The sequence below is a fragment of the Ovis aries genome, chromosome 10 (assembly GCF_016772045.2).
Source record: "Ovis aries strain OAR_USU_Benz2616 breed Rambouillet chromosome 10, ARS-UI_Ramb_v3.0, whole genome shotgun sequence".
Taxonomy (NCBI): Eukaryota; Metazoa; Chordata; class Mammalia; order Artiodactyla; family Bovidae; genus Ovis; species Ovis aries.
The window spans coordinates 33,365,265-33,380,300 of NC_056063.1; the positions used below are offsets into that span (position 1 = coordinate 33,365,265).

The window sequence follows — 15,036 nt, forward strand, 5'->3', positions numbered from 1 at the left end:
CCCCCATCTGTGATGTAATAAGCATCTTTCGTGCAGCTGTGACACAGCAAGTCCCTTCTTCTAACCACTGCCATGAGGGCAGGCCACGGAGGGCGGCTCCCTGTATAAATAATAACACTCCGATAGGACTCTGCTTTCTTCTTTGATCACAGTGGTCCTTTTTTATCATCACAAACAAGAGATAGATTCTGGCAGGAATGTGATTAGTCAAACAAAAATTTCTCTTTTACTCTCCATGCTACATTTAAAAGGAAAGAAAGAATGGAAACATAAATGTACTTGGGATGGAGTTTGCAACCGTAACTGCAAGCAGTGAGGCAGACAGTGTGTGGAACCAACCCATCACTAACCAAATGACAGAGGCAAATGATGCCAGCACCATGCCAGCTGTAAAACCTGAGGACACTTCCGTCATCAGAGCTCACTTTCTGCCTCTCATAAGGATTCCCCTGGGTCCCCATAAGAGCGATGGTGACTTAGAGCTGACAATTAGAGGAAAGCAGGCACCAAAAATGTCTATACAGCTGGTGAGTGAACAAACTGATCACTTACTCTGATGTAGGAAGTGGGTCTTCTAGGAAATAGGGATCCTGCATAGCCTGTTCTGAGGTAATTCGCTTTATTGGGTCCATGGTAAGCAACTTCTGAAGCTGAAACCACAAGTCATAAACACATCACTGTTTTACTTCTCATAGTCACACCTGTGGCACACTGTGGGATGCATTTTTTTAAATTAATAATACCTCAAAATAGGGAGAGCATTTATTGCCCCAAATTACTACCCCCTCCAAGCTCCCCAATTATTCCACTTAATGTAATAATTCACACTTTAGTCATTCTAATATTCATTATCTCAGTTGGTTCTCCTGTAAGAACTAACTAAACTCATGTCTTCTTATTCTAAACCAATGATCTTTTCCCTATGTTATCTAAATTGCTATATCCAATTTAGAACAGGACTAAAATTCTTCAAGTTATTATTTTTCTATTAAAGGGAAAACTTATAATATAAATACACTAGTCACATGTGGCTATTCAGATGTAAATCCAAATGAATCAAAACTATATTAAATTTTAAGTCAGTTTCTCAGTCCTATCAGGTCCATTTCTAGAGCTTGGCAGCCGCGCACGGCTCAGGACTGCACTACTGGACAGCATGGATGGTCGGACAGTGCTCTCCTGCAGTGCACACCAGTCTACAGACAGACGCGGGGACTGGCACAGAACCACAGAGTACAGGGGTGTGCTTATGAGTGGAGCCTCTAAGGAGACCATATGGCTTCAAATCCTGACCTTACGTTTATTAGCTGAGTGACTCTGAAACAAGTTACTTAACCGCTTTGTAGCCCGGTTTGTCAAAGAGGGGTTAAAAACAGTACCTTTTATCGATAAGTTTATTTTCAGAATTAAATGAGTTAACATGTAGAAAGCAACTATAATGGTGCTGGGCACAAAGAAAGCACTATATAAGTCTTAGCCATTACTATCATCATCATCATAACTAATATTACTTATAGAAATGTCACACTAATATGAAAATTCAGTATCTTCTGGTTGAAAAATAATTTACTGAAGGCTCTATGAAGTAGAATATTTGATGTAACATGTTATTTAAGACAGTATCTAAATGGTGGTCTCTTTGGCTTATAATCTCTGACCTCACACCATGATTTCCAGGCTTCAGAGCATTCCAGAATCAGCCCGGGAGCACTTCCTAACAGCCCCAGATGACTCTGGTGCTGCTGGACTAGGACATACTCTGAAAACCATGGAACATGTGGAGACGGTGGGAGATGAGACAATCGAGAACAAAATGGCAGAAGGTATGTTTAAATGCAGATGAAATGCTGGGATGGTGAGAGTTTAATTTCAATGAGCTGATATTTCAGTAGAAGCATAATTTTATTTTGAGACTGAAAGGAAAAGCATGGATTTGCTACTTAAAACACTCAACAGGTTTAATGAAATTACATTAGAGCTTTCAGATGGGACTGTGCAAGACAGTTACCCTAGTAAAGACAAGCAGGTGAGTGGAAAAGAAAGCTGGTCTCCGGAGTGTCAGTGGTGCAGGTGGTGAGAGTCCTCAGGCTAGAAGGAGCAGCAGTGAGCAGCGGGGTGGTAAGGCAATCCCCCTGAAGCGGGACTTCTGCTCTACCACTGTCACCACTATTTTGTTAGAATAAATAAGGCCGTAACTTTGAAGGATCTAACTTACCTTCCAATTGGGGCACTAATATGGTCAGTTGAGCACTGTCTTTTAAGTTGCTGATTAGATATGAAATGTATGATAGAGGACATGATAAAACATTACTGCAGAAGTAGAACAGTAGAAGGAGAAGAAAAAGCAGAAATGGAAGAAGTATTTGCCAAGTGGCCTGGTATTAAAGGAAATTTTAATCCTTTCAAAGTAGAAATTCCTGTTTAATGAACTCACTTAAATATACTGGGAAAAAAGGATTAAAAGAATTTTAAGCCAAGCAAAATACAACTTGTTTCCCTCAATCCTCCTTTATATTACTTTCTTTTGAAAAACATAAAACTGAAAAACATTTTTAATTGCTATAATGTTAAAAATGGAAATGTCAATAAATCACAGCAGGATCCTCTATGATCAAAAATAAAACAAAATGGGATCTAATTAAAATTAAAAGCTTCTGCACAACAAAGGAAAATATAAGCAAGGTGAAAAGACAGCCTTCTGAATGGGAGAAAATAATAGCAAATGAAGCAACTGACAAACAACTAATCTCAAAATATACAAGCAACTTATGCAGCTCAATTCCAGAAAATAAACGACCCAATCAAAAAATGGGCCAAAGAACTAAATAGACATTTCTCCAAAGAAGACATACGGATGGCTAACAAACACATGAAAAGATGCTCAACATCACTCATTATTAGAGAAATGCAAATCAAAACCACAATGAGGTACTACTTCACACCAGTCAGAATGGCTGCAATCCAAAAATCTGCAAGCAATAAATGCTGGAGAGGGTGTGGAAAAGGAACCCTCCTACACTGTTGGTGGGAATGCAAACTAGTACAGCCACTATGGAGAACAGTGTGGAGATTCCTTAAAAATTGCAAATAGAACTACCTTATGACCCAGCAATCCCACTTCTGGGCATACACACCGAGAAACCAGAATTGAAAGAGACACATGTACCCCAATGTTCATCGCAGCACTGTTTATAATAGCCAGGACATGGAAACAACCTAGATGTCCATCAGCAGATGAATGGATAAGAAAGCTGTGGTACATATACACAATGGAGTATTACTCAGCCATTAAAAGAATTCATTTGAATCAGTTCTGATGAGATGGATGAAACTGGAGCCGATTATACAGAGTGAAGTAAGCCAGAAAGAAAAACACCAATACAGTATACTAACACATATATATGGAATTTAGGAAGATGGCAATGACGACCCTGTATGCAAGACAGGAAAGAGACACAGATGTGTATAACGGACTTTTGGACTCAGAGGGAGAGGAGAGGGTGGGATGATTTGGGAGAATGACATTCTAACATGTATACTATCATGTGAATTGAATCGCCAGTCTATGTCTGACGCAGGATGCAGCATGCTTGGGGCTGGTGCATGGGGATGACCCAGAAAGATGTTATGGGGAGGGAGGTGGAGGGGGGTTCATGTTTGGGAATGCATGTAAGAATTAAAGATTTTAAAATTTAAAAAATAAAAACTAAAATTAAAAAAAAAAAACTCTATTAAAAAAAAATTGAAGATTAAAAAAAAAAAAATGGAAATGTCATTGTAAACAAATTTGACAATAGTTGACTATAATGTCAAAAGTCACCTTGAGAGTGCACAGCTAGATCCTAGCTCAAATCATGTTTCTACTATGCACTATCTACACATGCATCTCTCATACTCTTCCAGAAAAAGCACACGATGCACAGCGTCCCTGAAGGACCTTTAACAGCCAAGTTTATACGTGGCACCTTGGGAATTAAAATTCTATAAACAAACTTTCAAAGGACTGCAATAAAAAATAATCTCTAAACCTTATTTCTCAACAGTAAGACTGTTTTCATTTTGATTCTTTGAAATTTTAAAATAACTGATGAAAACCAATAAACAGAATTTTTAAAAAGTGACAGACTTGGTTCAATGACCGTCTATAGAAAATTAAATGTAACCAAACATTAAGGCTGTCAAACCTGGGTTTGGAAAAACCTGGGTTTTGATATCATTACTAGTAGGCACCGACAAGAACTCTCCGTTAGTATTACTATTAAAGAACTCTAAGAATACTGAGTAACCACAGAAATTGAGTCAAAAAAGTCAGGTTGGGTTAAACAGGTGGGAAAAATATAGTTCATTAGTGCTGTTCTCTAAAACTTACCAAGTGGAATGCTTTACTATCTGGTTTAACTTTATGTTTTTCCATATACTTGATAAGGCTGCAGTTGGTATACCTGAAAGAGAAACACTATGAAATATCTATATAAGATTTGAGATTGATTTTACATTGGGTGAAATTCTCTGAACAGAATTATTTTAATCATAACCAACACAGAACATACACTGAAAATGGTATTAAATCAATTTTACACTTCATTCAGGACTCCCACGAGTCACTTTTAAGTGGACACCACTGATTAAATGCCAAGATAATTTCATGAATAACATACAGACTGCTTAGCTTTTGTTCACATGAATGCTATCGCAACAATGATCTTAAATAACATATGGGTCAAGAGTTGAACTCAGCCTTACTAGTAAGCTTAAAATAAATACAAAATTTTAAAACACTGTCACATGTCATATAGGTCTGTAAACTGCATGTCCCAATCCCCTGATCCTGCTGTAAAAATAGATGAACTATTCCTCCTTCTCTATTAAAAAACTTGTTTAAATTTACAACCCAACCCAGGAGAAGGAGGCAGGTGGCTACTAGCAAAGGTTGGTTTCTTTCAGTCTCTTACTGCTTCAGTTGTGATACCCTTCACAGACGCAAGCTTCCAGAAAGTAACAAATATGCAAAGAAATGAACTGACTTTTTTCCTCATAGCCAAATCAGCTGCTGATATTAGATATTCACCTTCTTGTATCACCATTCAAACATCTTAAGAAATGAAGACTACCACAATGCAAAAACATTTATTAGAGTAAATAAGTAAAATTATTTAACAGACTAGTCTTCTGTCAACTATTCTATCATGCTGAGTATTCAATCTTATCCTGAGTATTCTAGAAAAGCAAAAATCAACAGTCTATTTTCTTGCCAACTTACGTATTTCTTCTGAAATCTTTCATTAATGTTGAATGTTCAGGCATCTTTTTTATATCTTCCCAATCTTTATCTGTGAAACACATTGATACAATTTTATATTGTCTAGGTTCCTATTATTAAGAACTTTAATAAAGGTGACTTCACTTCTCATTACATGTCCTACATTTTAACCTCCCTGAAAGCACAGACTTCGAATAAATGGTGAGCTGCAATAAACATCTTTAACTGTAAATGCATTCTCCATATGCTGTTTTTAAATGTCTATTTTCTCTATGTTTTACTATAAGTTATCTCAGTTTTTATACTAAGACACCAACAAGTTATAAACAAATATTTCCATTATTAAATACTTTTATTTTTATCTGTAAAACCACTTTTGTCCCACCATGTCTTGGTTAATCCAGCAACCAATCTTTTCAACAATAAATGCAGTATCTTCCCCCTCAGCAGCTGTAAGCTGTCCTTTTTATACGGCCCTCCTTACGCTCCCCTTATTAAATACACTGCTTTACATGGTAATCAAGGTAAGCAGTTACAGCTGTCTGAAACACAGAGTCGGATGTACTAGCATATGAACAAGTCAGCTAGTATCTGGGCTAGTTTCAATAATAATAACAAAAGCAATCCCAGCTACCAGACCCATCAGGTGGAAACATCTTGGTCAGTTTTGCTGACATTAGAGTTACTCAAACACCACACGCGGTTTGAGAAGCTTGCTGTGTCCATTGGAGGAGTTACTGAGAGTCCACAGGTGCCCACATTCTCTACCAGGTAGCTTCATGGCACCTCAGCTTTTAAATGACCTCCAGAGGTTAGCTTCTCTCTCAACTGGCTTATAAAAATATCTGCTATCTAGCCTCCAGATACCACATATTGTAAACTAAATACATACTTTAAACTCCTAAGAGGAATTTTCTCCTTGACTACTTCCTTGTTCCAATTTCTTTATTTCTGTCAATTTCTCAAGTAGAAATCCTAAGATAATCTTTTATTTTTTTCTCCCAATTACAGGCTTACTCTAAAAAATTATACCATTATCCTTTCTTCTCCATCCAAATCACTTTACACGTGGAGTACTGCTGCAGGTAAAAGATGGTTTCCTGACTTCAGTTACCCCTCTTAAATTTTTACATACCCCTGCCATAGAAACCATTCTAAAGTAGAACACAAATCACAGCACTAGTTCTCAAGAACTTATCACAGATTCTCCTTCTTTAGCACATCAAATCTAAATTCTATTGCTTGGTTTTCAGATTCCCTATAAGCAGATCCCAAACGTGGAACCACGCCCTAAGAACCATTTCAGAACCATCTCCTGTGGAGGCCACCCCTCCTCCAAGGCCCTGTAAGTCAGGCTCCTTCCCCGGGGGACCCCTGAATTGATGAGTGCATTCAGAAGTGGGAAGAAAAGGTCATTCTTCTCCATCTACTCAAACTACTCCTATTCTTTCAACATTCTACTTAGAGCAGCTGAGTGTCAACTCCAAGAGGGCAAGAATCACGTCTGTTATATCAACAATATTTTACACTTAACACAGTGCCTGAAACATGGCAGGTGCTCAATAAATCTTTAGTGAATAAATGAAACTCCCATCTCAACAAAGCAATCTTTGTAGAAATGTTGGTCAATTCTGGACAAAGGTAGCTACTTTGCACTTACTGATAATTAAAGGGAATGTGAAATTATAACTCCCAGATATTTCTGTATTAGTTTTGAGCCACTGATCTGAGAAAAATTCCTAATAAGAAACAACGTATTGTTTCTTATTATTATTTCAATAAGTTATTGATATTTTAAATTATTAACATATTTATTAATAATAAACTTATTGTTTATCATTTCAATAAGAAGTACTTGACTAGCCAAAACTATGCAGGCGTTTCAAATGGAGAGTAATGGACTTCTGTTCTGCGGCACAAGGACTGGGCTGGGGCTGGAGCTCTAAAGCCCGTGACGAAATGCCCCAACCACCACCTCCCAGCGGCAGTCAGAGCAGGCTCACTTGCTGTGCAGGGCTGGGCCTTCACTCACATCCTGCCTGTTCTAACTGGAAAGGATGTTCTTACTGACAAGGGTTATAGAGCAAAAAATGCTACGATTCAATACAATGTGTTTCAAGTAGAAACAGTCTTCAAAATCTGTATTCAAATACCAAACAATGACATTATTATTAAGTGCTATCAGACAAAAAGACATGCTCCTGAATTCTATTCAGTTGCCAATGGTGAGAGCTAAAGGCACTTTTTAAACACAGATATTGCAAATATTTTATCATTTTAAATATTAAACAAAACAAAACCAAAAACCAAAATGAAACAAAAATACACTCCTCAAATTCAAGAAACCCATAAATATTTTTATGCTAATATGTGAACTCTACAAATTTTGCTATTTCTAAGGGTCTTTGATTAATGCAAGTCGTAAATATAAAGAACTGAGTAAGAGTAGCTTTCATCAGCTAAAAATACACATCCTTTCAATGAAGACATCTAAGTTCAAACAACAGTGATTTAAAAACAAAAACAAAAATATAATGTGTACCTGCAGGAAATCCCATTACATTGAATATTCTGTCCAGCTGGTCATGGTGATAAGGATTACTAGTTTTGATGTCCTCTTGTCGACAGTGAAATATTGGTTCTGACGTTAGTAGTTCTGCAAATATACACCCTATAGCCCAAATATCTTTAAAACAAAAACAAACAAAAAAAAAGAGAAAAGAAAAAAAAAAAAAAGAAAGGAAAAAAGAAAAAGAAAGGAGGAAAATAAAGTGGTTCTTTCCAAAAGAAAATGCATCTTTATCTTGGCAGGGAGTGTTTTTTCATTCTTTTTCTCCCCTAATAAGTCATATTAAATCCTAAGCAATTATAAATATAAAAAATGTTGTTTGTAAATATATATTCCCACCCCATCCACCCGTATTTCATTCCTTGTTATACCTCCATCCCACCCAGTGGTTTCATTCCAAGTTCAATCAAATTTATTATCTAAAATTTTTGGTGAGTTTAAGTGCTTCAAACATTACCTTATCTGTGAAATACATACAAAGCTGCACACAGGGCACAGGAACCATAAATAAATAAAACTAAACAAACAAACAAAAAAAAACAGAAAACCCAAACAGCCTTGGAAATTGGGCATACTTGCTGAAAACAATCAGCACCGTTTTTTGAGGTAAAAAACATTTTTTATTTTTTATCTAGTTTATGGACTTATTAGCTTGTAAAGTTTAATAATTATCCTCCTGTGTTAGCACTAGTTAGCAAGGTGCTGTTCCAACAGGAAAAAGATGACGCCTGACCTCAAATATTCTAACAAAATAGCATTTCTCCTGAAAGGACTTTCTGTTCAAAGGGTTTCTCCATGCTATAGCAGTGTCAGACTTCGCAAGTTTAGGTGTTTAAAAGACAAGAAAATATGGGGCAAAATACTACCTTTCAACAGGCACAGAGGCTATAACTTCATAAGAATTATTTAAGAGCCAGGCAAATGGATTCCTCTGTATACAACAGTTTTCCTTCACTTACTTTAAGATACAGGCTAACTTTCATTCATATTAAATTCCTACTAACAGAACTATTAGAAGATAAATATGCTAATTTATAATCTGAAGCTGCAGATACTCCATCTCTACCCTTAACAAATCCCTAAACTAGCAATGGCAACTTCCCTACACTCAGGACAGTGCTATGCACACAGCAGACAGTAAACGGTGTCTCACTGATGTAACCAATACCTGTGGCAAACATAAAAACTATGTGCAGTGTTAAGTTGCTCAGTCGTGTCCGACTCTTTGTGACTCCATGGGCTTTACAGTCCTTGGAATTCTCCAGGCCAGAATCCTACAGTGGGTAGCCTTTCCCTTCTCCAAGGGATGTTCCCAACCCAGGGATCAAACCCAGGTCTCCCCACATTGCAGGCGGATTCTTTACCAGCTGAACCACATGGGAAGCCCTAAATAACTATAGGAGGACAGTTAAAACCACTGTTAAAGCTAATTATTCAGACCTGTTAATAATGGTCACTTAAATAGAAAGTGAAGAAAAAAAAATGTCAATTAATAAATAACTGGGAATTCCTAAAATCTAAAACTGGAATATACACATTTCATCTAAAATTGCCACACTTATATTTCAAAATAACTAGTTAAACCTCTATTTACTTTAAGATTACAAGCAAGACTATAAGCAAGTGATTTAAAAAATGACGCTGTCTGCTCATCAGTTTGCTCCCCCATCAGAGAACCAAATCAGGCCACCACCACCTTATGAAAAAGTCTCCTCAAGAAATATAAGCCAGGATATCTTCGTTTTACCATCAGAAAGTAAATGGCAAAGTTAATTATTTTGTGATTATTCTTTTTATGCGGGAACACCACAGAAAGCTGACCTTTGATCATCTCAATCCAAGGGAAGAAGGTAGGCAAGCTAAGGGGGGGTCACCAAGAGGGCCTGTGGGTCAGTGTGCATCTTTAAAACCCTACTCATGGCGCCCAAGAGACACTGTGTCCACTCAGCCTGGTAATGAAAACCCCAACAAAGAAAATAAAACACGTAAAGGAAGATGAACAGTAAGTAAAGAGTTTAGCCACCCTCACTCGACATTGCTTTAAAAGAAAAATCAAGAAAGCAGGAAAAATACTGAAACGTGTTTGACTTTACCCTATATAACTTCTCTCTTCAGGTCTTTTCTATTATTTTTCACCTGTTATCAATTTTACCATCCTTCCCTCCTTCAAATCCTGACCCAGTCAATAATCATGAATTTGAGTTTGCTGATCAGGCTGTTACTTCAGATAAATTTCTGAATCTTTGTCAACAAGTCTCTCCTACCTTGCCTATTTTTTCAGATTGTGCTGAAATCATAAGAAAGTCCTTTCTTGCTCACCTACCTGTCAAATTTCTTCTAGAAAAACTTTTCAAATTAAAAACACACAAACCCCATATACTTCTAAAATTCTGTAATGCTTGTGTGTAGCTACGGAGCTAACCAGGCAAAGTAGACACCAACTGGCAGGCTACGCAGACCCAAATGGGGGAAAGCAGAGATATAGATTAAATTTGTTTTAATCCGTAATTATAAGCCTCTACCTTAATGCAAGAGTAAATTCTCATTCTCCCCGTTTTATTGAAGTTTATGTTATAAAAACTTTTAAGACTGCCCTAGTGACAATTAATTAAAGAGCTGATTCCCCTCTTTCACCCTTCTCCACAAAGTCAATCAAACAAAACCCTCAACACTCAAAACTGAATTAAACTTTGTCCCCATGAGTAACGAGCCTATCTCCATTGACTAATCTATCATTTTCTCTTGGGTTTAATGACTCGGCTGGCAGTCTCCTACAAGGGAGTGAATGACCACGGCACTAAGACCTATTTGCAGCAAGGCTGGGATCAGGCGGGCTCATGTGCTCAGATTTCCCCCACGCTCTCTGGCTGCCTGTTAGTACCTTAGTATTAACACGACCCACCTAACTCCACTGGCAGGTTTAAGCCTTCTCAGTGATGTCACTAAAATGAACATATTCAGCTAATAATATGTAAGTTCAACCACAAAGGTTTCTCTATCTGCTTCAGGAAGTCCAAGTGCTAGGGAAGTGCATTGACAGTGGTCTGGAGGCCCTGCTGAGAACCTCACTGCACCCCTAGGCTACCCACCTGGGGAGCAGGAGGAACCTAAGGGTGCAGGAGAGACTGGAAGCAAGGTAGAAGTTTCTTTTTTCACTTGTGGATTCTAGTCTTTATCCTTAAAATGTATATAAAAGTGATTTATGTATGATTTCTGTCTCTCAAATGAAAAAGCAATCTGTAAGATCTTACATCATTACTTTTTTGATCCAATTTTTTAAATGCAGTTATCACTTTAGTTTTTTATATTACTAAAAAAAATTTTTTTTTATTAAAGGATAATTGCTTTACAGAATTTTGTTGTTTTCTGTCAAACTTCATTGGAAGAAAGCATCCTCTAGAACTGCTCTGGGCCAGGCCAGGCGCTCGTGGGGACTGGCATGGACCTTGGTCTCAGTTACCCGCCCCACGTTAGTCCCCTGTGCTCTTTCCACCCCAGAAGGCAGTGGAGTCTATCCAAGGGCACAGAATGCTTAGAGTTAAAGGGACCCAAGAGATGATTTAGTCTAAATCCTTGTCTTCAGAAAACGAGGCTGTGAAGGACACATTGTCCTCGGACCCCCAGAGTGGCAGAGCTAAGGTGACAAGTCAGAGGGGCTAGGCTTCTGCTGTTCAAAGATGGCAACATATTTTCCACACATATTCAGTTTCTCAAATGCATGGAGATCCCTTAAGAGTAAACGACATAATTTCCATTCATTTTGGTTTCTCTTAAGTTTTAAAAAGCCTAATAGCTATCCAATAACTTTTGATGTTAATGAGGAGGAAGGCCTCTTACGACCCAAAATAGGCACCCATTTGAACAAGGGAATCTATCTAATAGCTGGTGAGTCCAGCTCTGTGATGAATAGCCCTGACCTAGAACTGGTAAACTGCTCTGGAGGGTAACAGCTTGTTCAGATCTCAATGCTCACAATGAAAAATGGGTTTCTTAAGAAAAAAGAAAAAGATAAATGATGAGCCAGAGTCATAAACCTATGTGATAGTTTATTTTTTCTTCAATTTATATCAATGCAGTCTCAAGTTTTCCACTAATAGCAGCTACAAGTTGGTAATTACTTTCTTATTTGTGTAGTCTTTAAATATGTCTTACCAAAAGACATTAAAATATTCATTTTCTAAGTGGAAAAAAACATTTAAATATTCATTTTCTAGGTGGAAAAAATGCTATGTATGATATTAGTTTACATGCTTAAGCATTCAGAATACACTTGTAAAAAAGATAATCAAATGTATGTTTAGGTAGTAATATACATTGAAAAATATGACTAGCTTCAGTAATCTTTACTCTTCCTCCTAACAAGGCTGTGTATTGTCACCCTGCTTATTTAACTTCTATGCAGAGTACATCATGAGAAACGCTGGGCTGGAAGAAACACAAGCTGGAATCAAGATTGCCGGGAGAAATATCAACAACCTCAGATATGCAGATGACACCACCCTTATGGCAGAAAGTGAAGAGGAACTAAAAAGCTCTTGATAAAAGTGCAAGTGGAGAGTGCAAAAGTTGGCTTAAAGCTCAGCATTCAGAAAACGAAGATCATGGCATCTGGTCCCATCACTTCATGGGAAATAGATGGGGAAACAGTGTCAGACTTTATTTTGGGGGGCTTCAAAATCACTGCAGATGGTGATTGCAGCCACAAAATTAAAAGACACTTACTCCTTGGAAGAAAAGTTATGACCAGCCTAGACAGCATATTCAAAAGCAAAGACATTACTTTGCCGACTAAGGTCCGTCTAGTCAAGGCTATGGTTTTTCCTGTGGTCATATATGGATGTGAGAGTTGGACTGTGAAGAAAGCTGAGCGCCGAAGAATTGATGCTTTTGAACTGTGGTGTTGGAGAAGACTCTTGAGAATCCCTTGGACTGCAAGGAGATCCAACCAGTCCATTCTGAAGGAGATCAGCCCTGGGATTTCTTTGGAGGGAATGATGCTGAAGCTGAAACTCCAGTACTTTGGCCACCTCATGCGAAGAGTTGACTCACTGGAAAAGACTCTGATGCTGGGAGGGATTGGGGGCAGGAGGAGAAGGGGACGACCGAGGATGAGATGGCTGGATGGCATCACTGACATCATGACTGGCATCATGGACATGAGTCTGAGTGAACTCCGGGAGTTGGTGATGGACAGGGAGGCCTGGCGTGCTGCGATGCATGGGGTCGCAAAGAGTCGGACACGACTGAGCGACTGAACTGAACTGAACTGACTTTTTAGAAAATAAAATATTTTATTTTGGAATAATTTTAGGTTTGTAGAAAGGTTGCAATAATAGCACAGAAAAGTCCCATATCTAATAATCTACCTTTATTTTTCTATACAGTAAAATGTGATCTCAAAGCAGATACAAAGATTAGTGAACATAAAAGGTTTTATGAAAAACAACACATTGACTTCAAGATTGCTACGAGGGAAAGAGTACAACCATCACTCCTTTCCCCTCTGAATACACACTGAAGTGACAGCAAAGCCCCAGTAACACAAAGCACAGAAAGAGACCATCAGGGATTCCCTTGGCAAGGAACCCCTTCTCACCTGGGCCATGCAGGCTCCAGCGGTGACAGCTGGGCACGGCCCACCGAGTTAGGGGATTTCAGACACTGCATACAGCTACTACCAGGACGGGGAAGGTGGATGGTGTGACCAAGGAAGTTCTCCCTGAAGAGGGAGAATTGTGACTAAGACCTGGATGAAGACACGTGTGCAGATCTGATTGAGCAGAGATACAGATAAAAACATTTCTGGAAACAATTCAGAGAAGGCCCCAGTCCACACTATTATTGTTGGATGGGAAGATGTGTCCTGCACAACTCAGGGAAGATTCTGTACTTGGAAATGTCAAATACAAAGACTATATTTTGAACTGTGGACCACACTCCCCCACCCCCCACTTCCCAAATGCCCTGAGACTACCAGGTATACAAAGATTGGGCTGAAGGTTGGAGGATTCTTCCTAAAGAATCTGGAAGTCCTCAGGGCAAAGACTCGCACATGCTGGCATTTAGGGTTCTCCATTAATGGCTGCTCTTGGCTGGATCACTCTAAAGTAAAGCCTGCCAGCCTCGGAGCTCTCTGATCCATGCATACTAAGTTCCCAAGCAGCGTTCTGTAACCTGAGTCTTCAATGCAAAGAGACATCAAGGGTCAACAAACAGTTGAAGAATACTAGCCACATGAAAGGGAGACTAAGACAAATCAATGAAGAGAGTGACTACAAAGAAAACACAGAGAACAAGAAAGGGTTCTTAGAAATTAAAAAAACAAAGGTAGAAAAACACGAGCAGGAAAGTGGTATAAAGGATACCAGTCCAAGAAATCTGACATCTGCCTACACTCAGGTTCGGAAAGAGAGAACTAAAACACAGAGGAGGAAGTCAAGTCTATTTCAAGAGAATCTTTCACAGGCAGGGGATATAAACTTCGAACTGAGAGGGCCTGTAGGTGGCCAGCAAATCAGTGTGAAACACAAGGATGAGAAATCCTCTGTTTTCAGGAAACACAAAACCCCACAGAATCCACCACCATGTGATACCTTCCATTAGCAACACTGATGCCAGAGCACAGTTGAGAAGCCTCACCAAACTCTGAGGGAAAATCTCTTTGTACCTGTAACTTTAGTCCCTGCCAAACTGTAAAGTATGACAAATGCTTTTTTTTTTCCAGAAATAGAGAACTAGAAAATTTACCTCTAAGACAGGTTACTTGAGAATATTCCGCAACAAAGTAAGGGATGAAATACTGAAATCCAGAAAGAAACAGATCCAACCCAGATGAACAAAAAAGGGAAAAAACAAGACGAAAATCGATCCAGAATAGAGCAAAGTATAAGAGTTGGGGATAGAGTTATCCAATAAAATAAAAATGGGTTTAATACCATTCTGGAGAACGTAGAACAAGTAAGCAATAAAGGCATACAAAAAGAGAGGCACGAAAAAAGGAAAAACAAAATACATAAGAAAAAAACTACTTGATAAAATTCTACCAAATAAAATGAAGCAGAATAAAGATGTCATAAAAGGACTGTGATATAGCTGTGATAAAAGGTGGTAACTGAATATCAAGTCCATTACAATATGTAGTTAAGTATAAACAACAGTGGGCATTATGGTTTGCAAACAGAAAATAAATGCTGTAAACATCAACAAA

General features: G+C 38.3%; 1 protein-coding gene across 6 annotated transcripts in view; it reads right to left on the reverse strand.

The window, feature by feature from the left end:
* Nucleotides 1–15,036, reverse strand: part of CDK8 (cyclin dependent kinase 8) — a 78,451-nt gene that overhangs the window by 3,946 nt on the left and 59,469 nt on the right. For 4 of the 6 annotated variants that reach the window (XM_042254877.1, XM_015098174.3, XM_015098173.3 and 1 more), the window contains 4 exons: nucleotides 7,803–7,946; nucleotides 5,261–5,330; nucleotides 4,370–4,442; nucleotides 553–650 (listed from right to left, as the gene is read on the reverse strand). In XM_042254877.1, coding sequence (XP_042110811.1) covers nucleotides 553–650; nucleotides 4,370–4,442; nucleotides 5,261–5,330; nucleotides 7,803–7,946 — 385 coding nt within the window. The remainder of the gene's footprint in view (nucleotides 1–552; nucleotides 651–4,369; nucleotides 4,443–5,260; nucleotides 5,331–7,802; nucleotides 7,947–15,036) is intronic. The other 2 variants (XM_042254876.1, XM_042254875.1) reach the window with 2 other exon arrangements.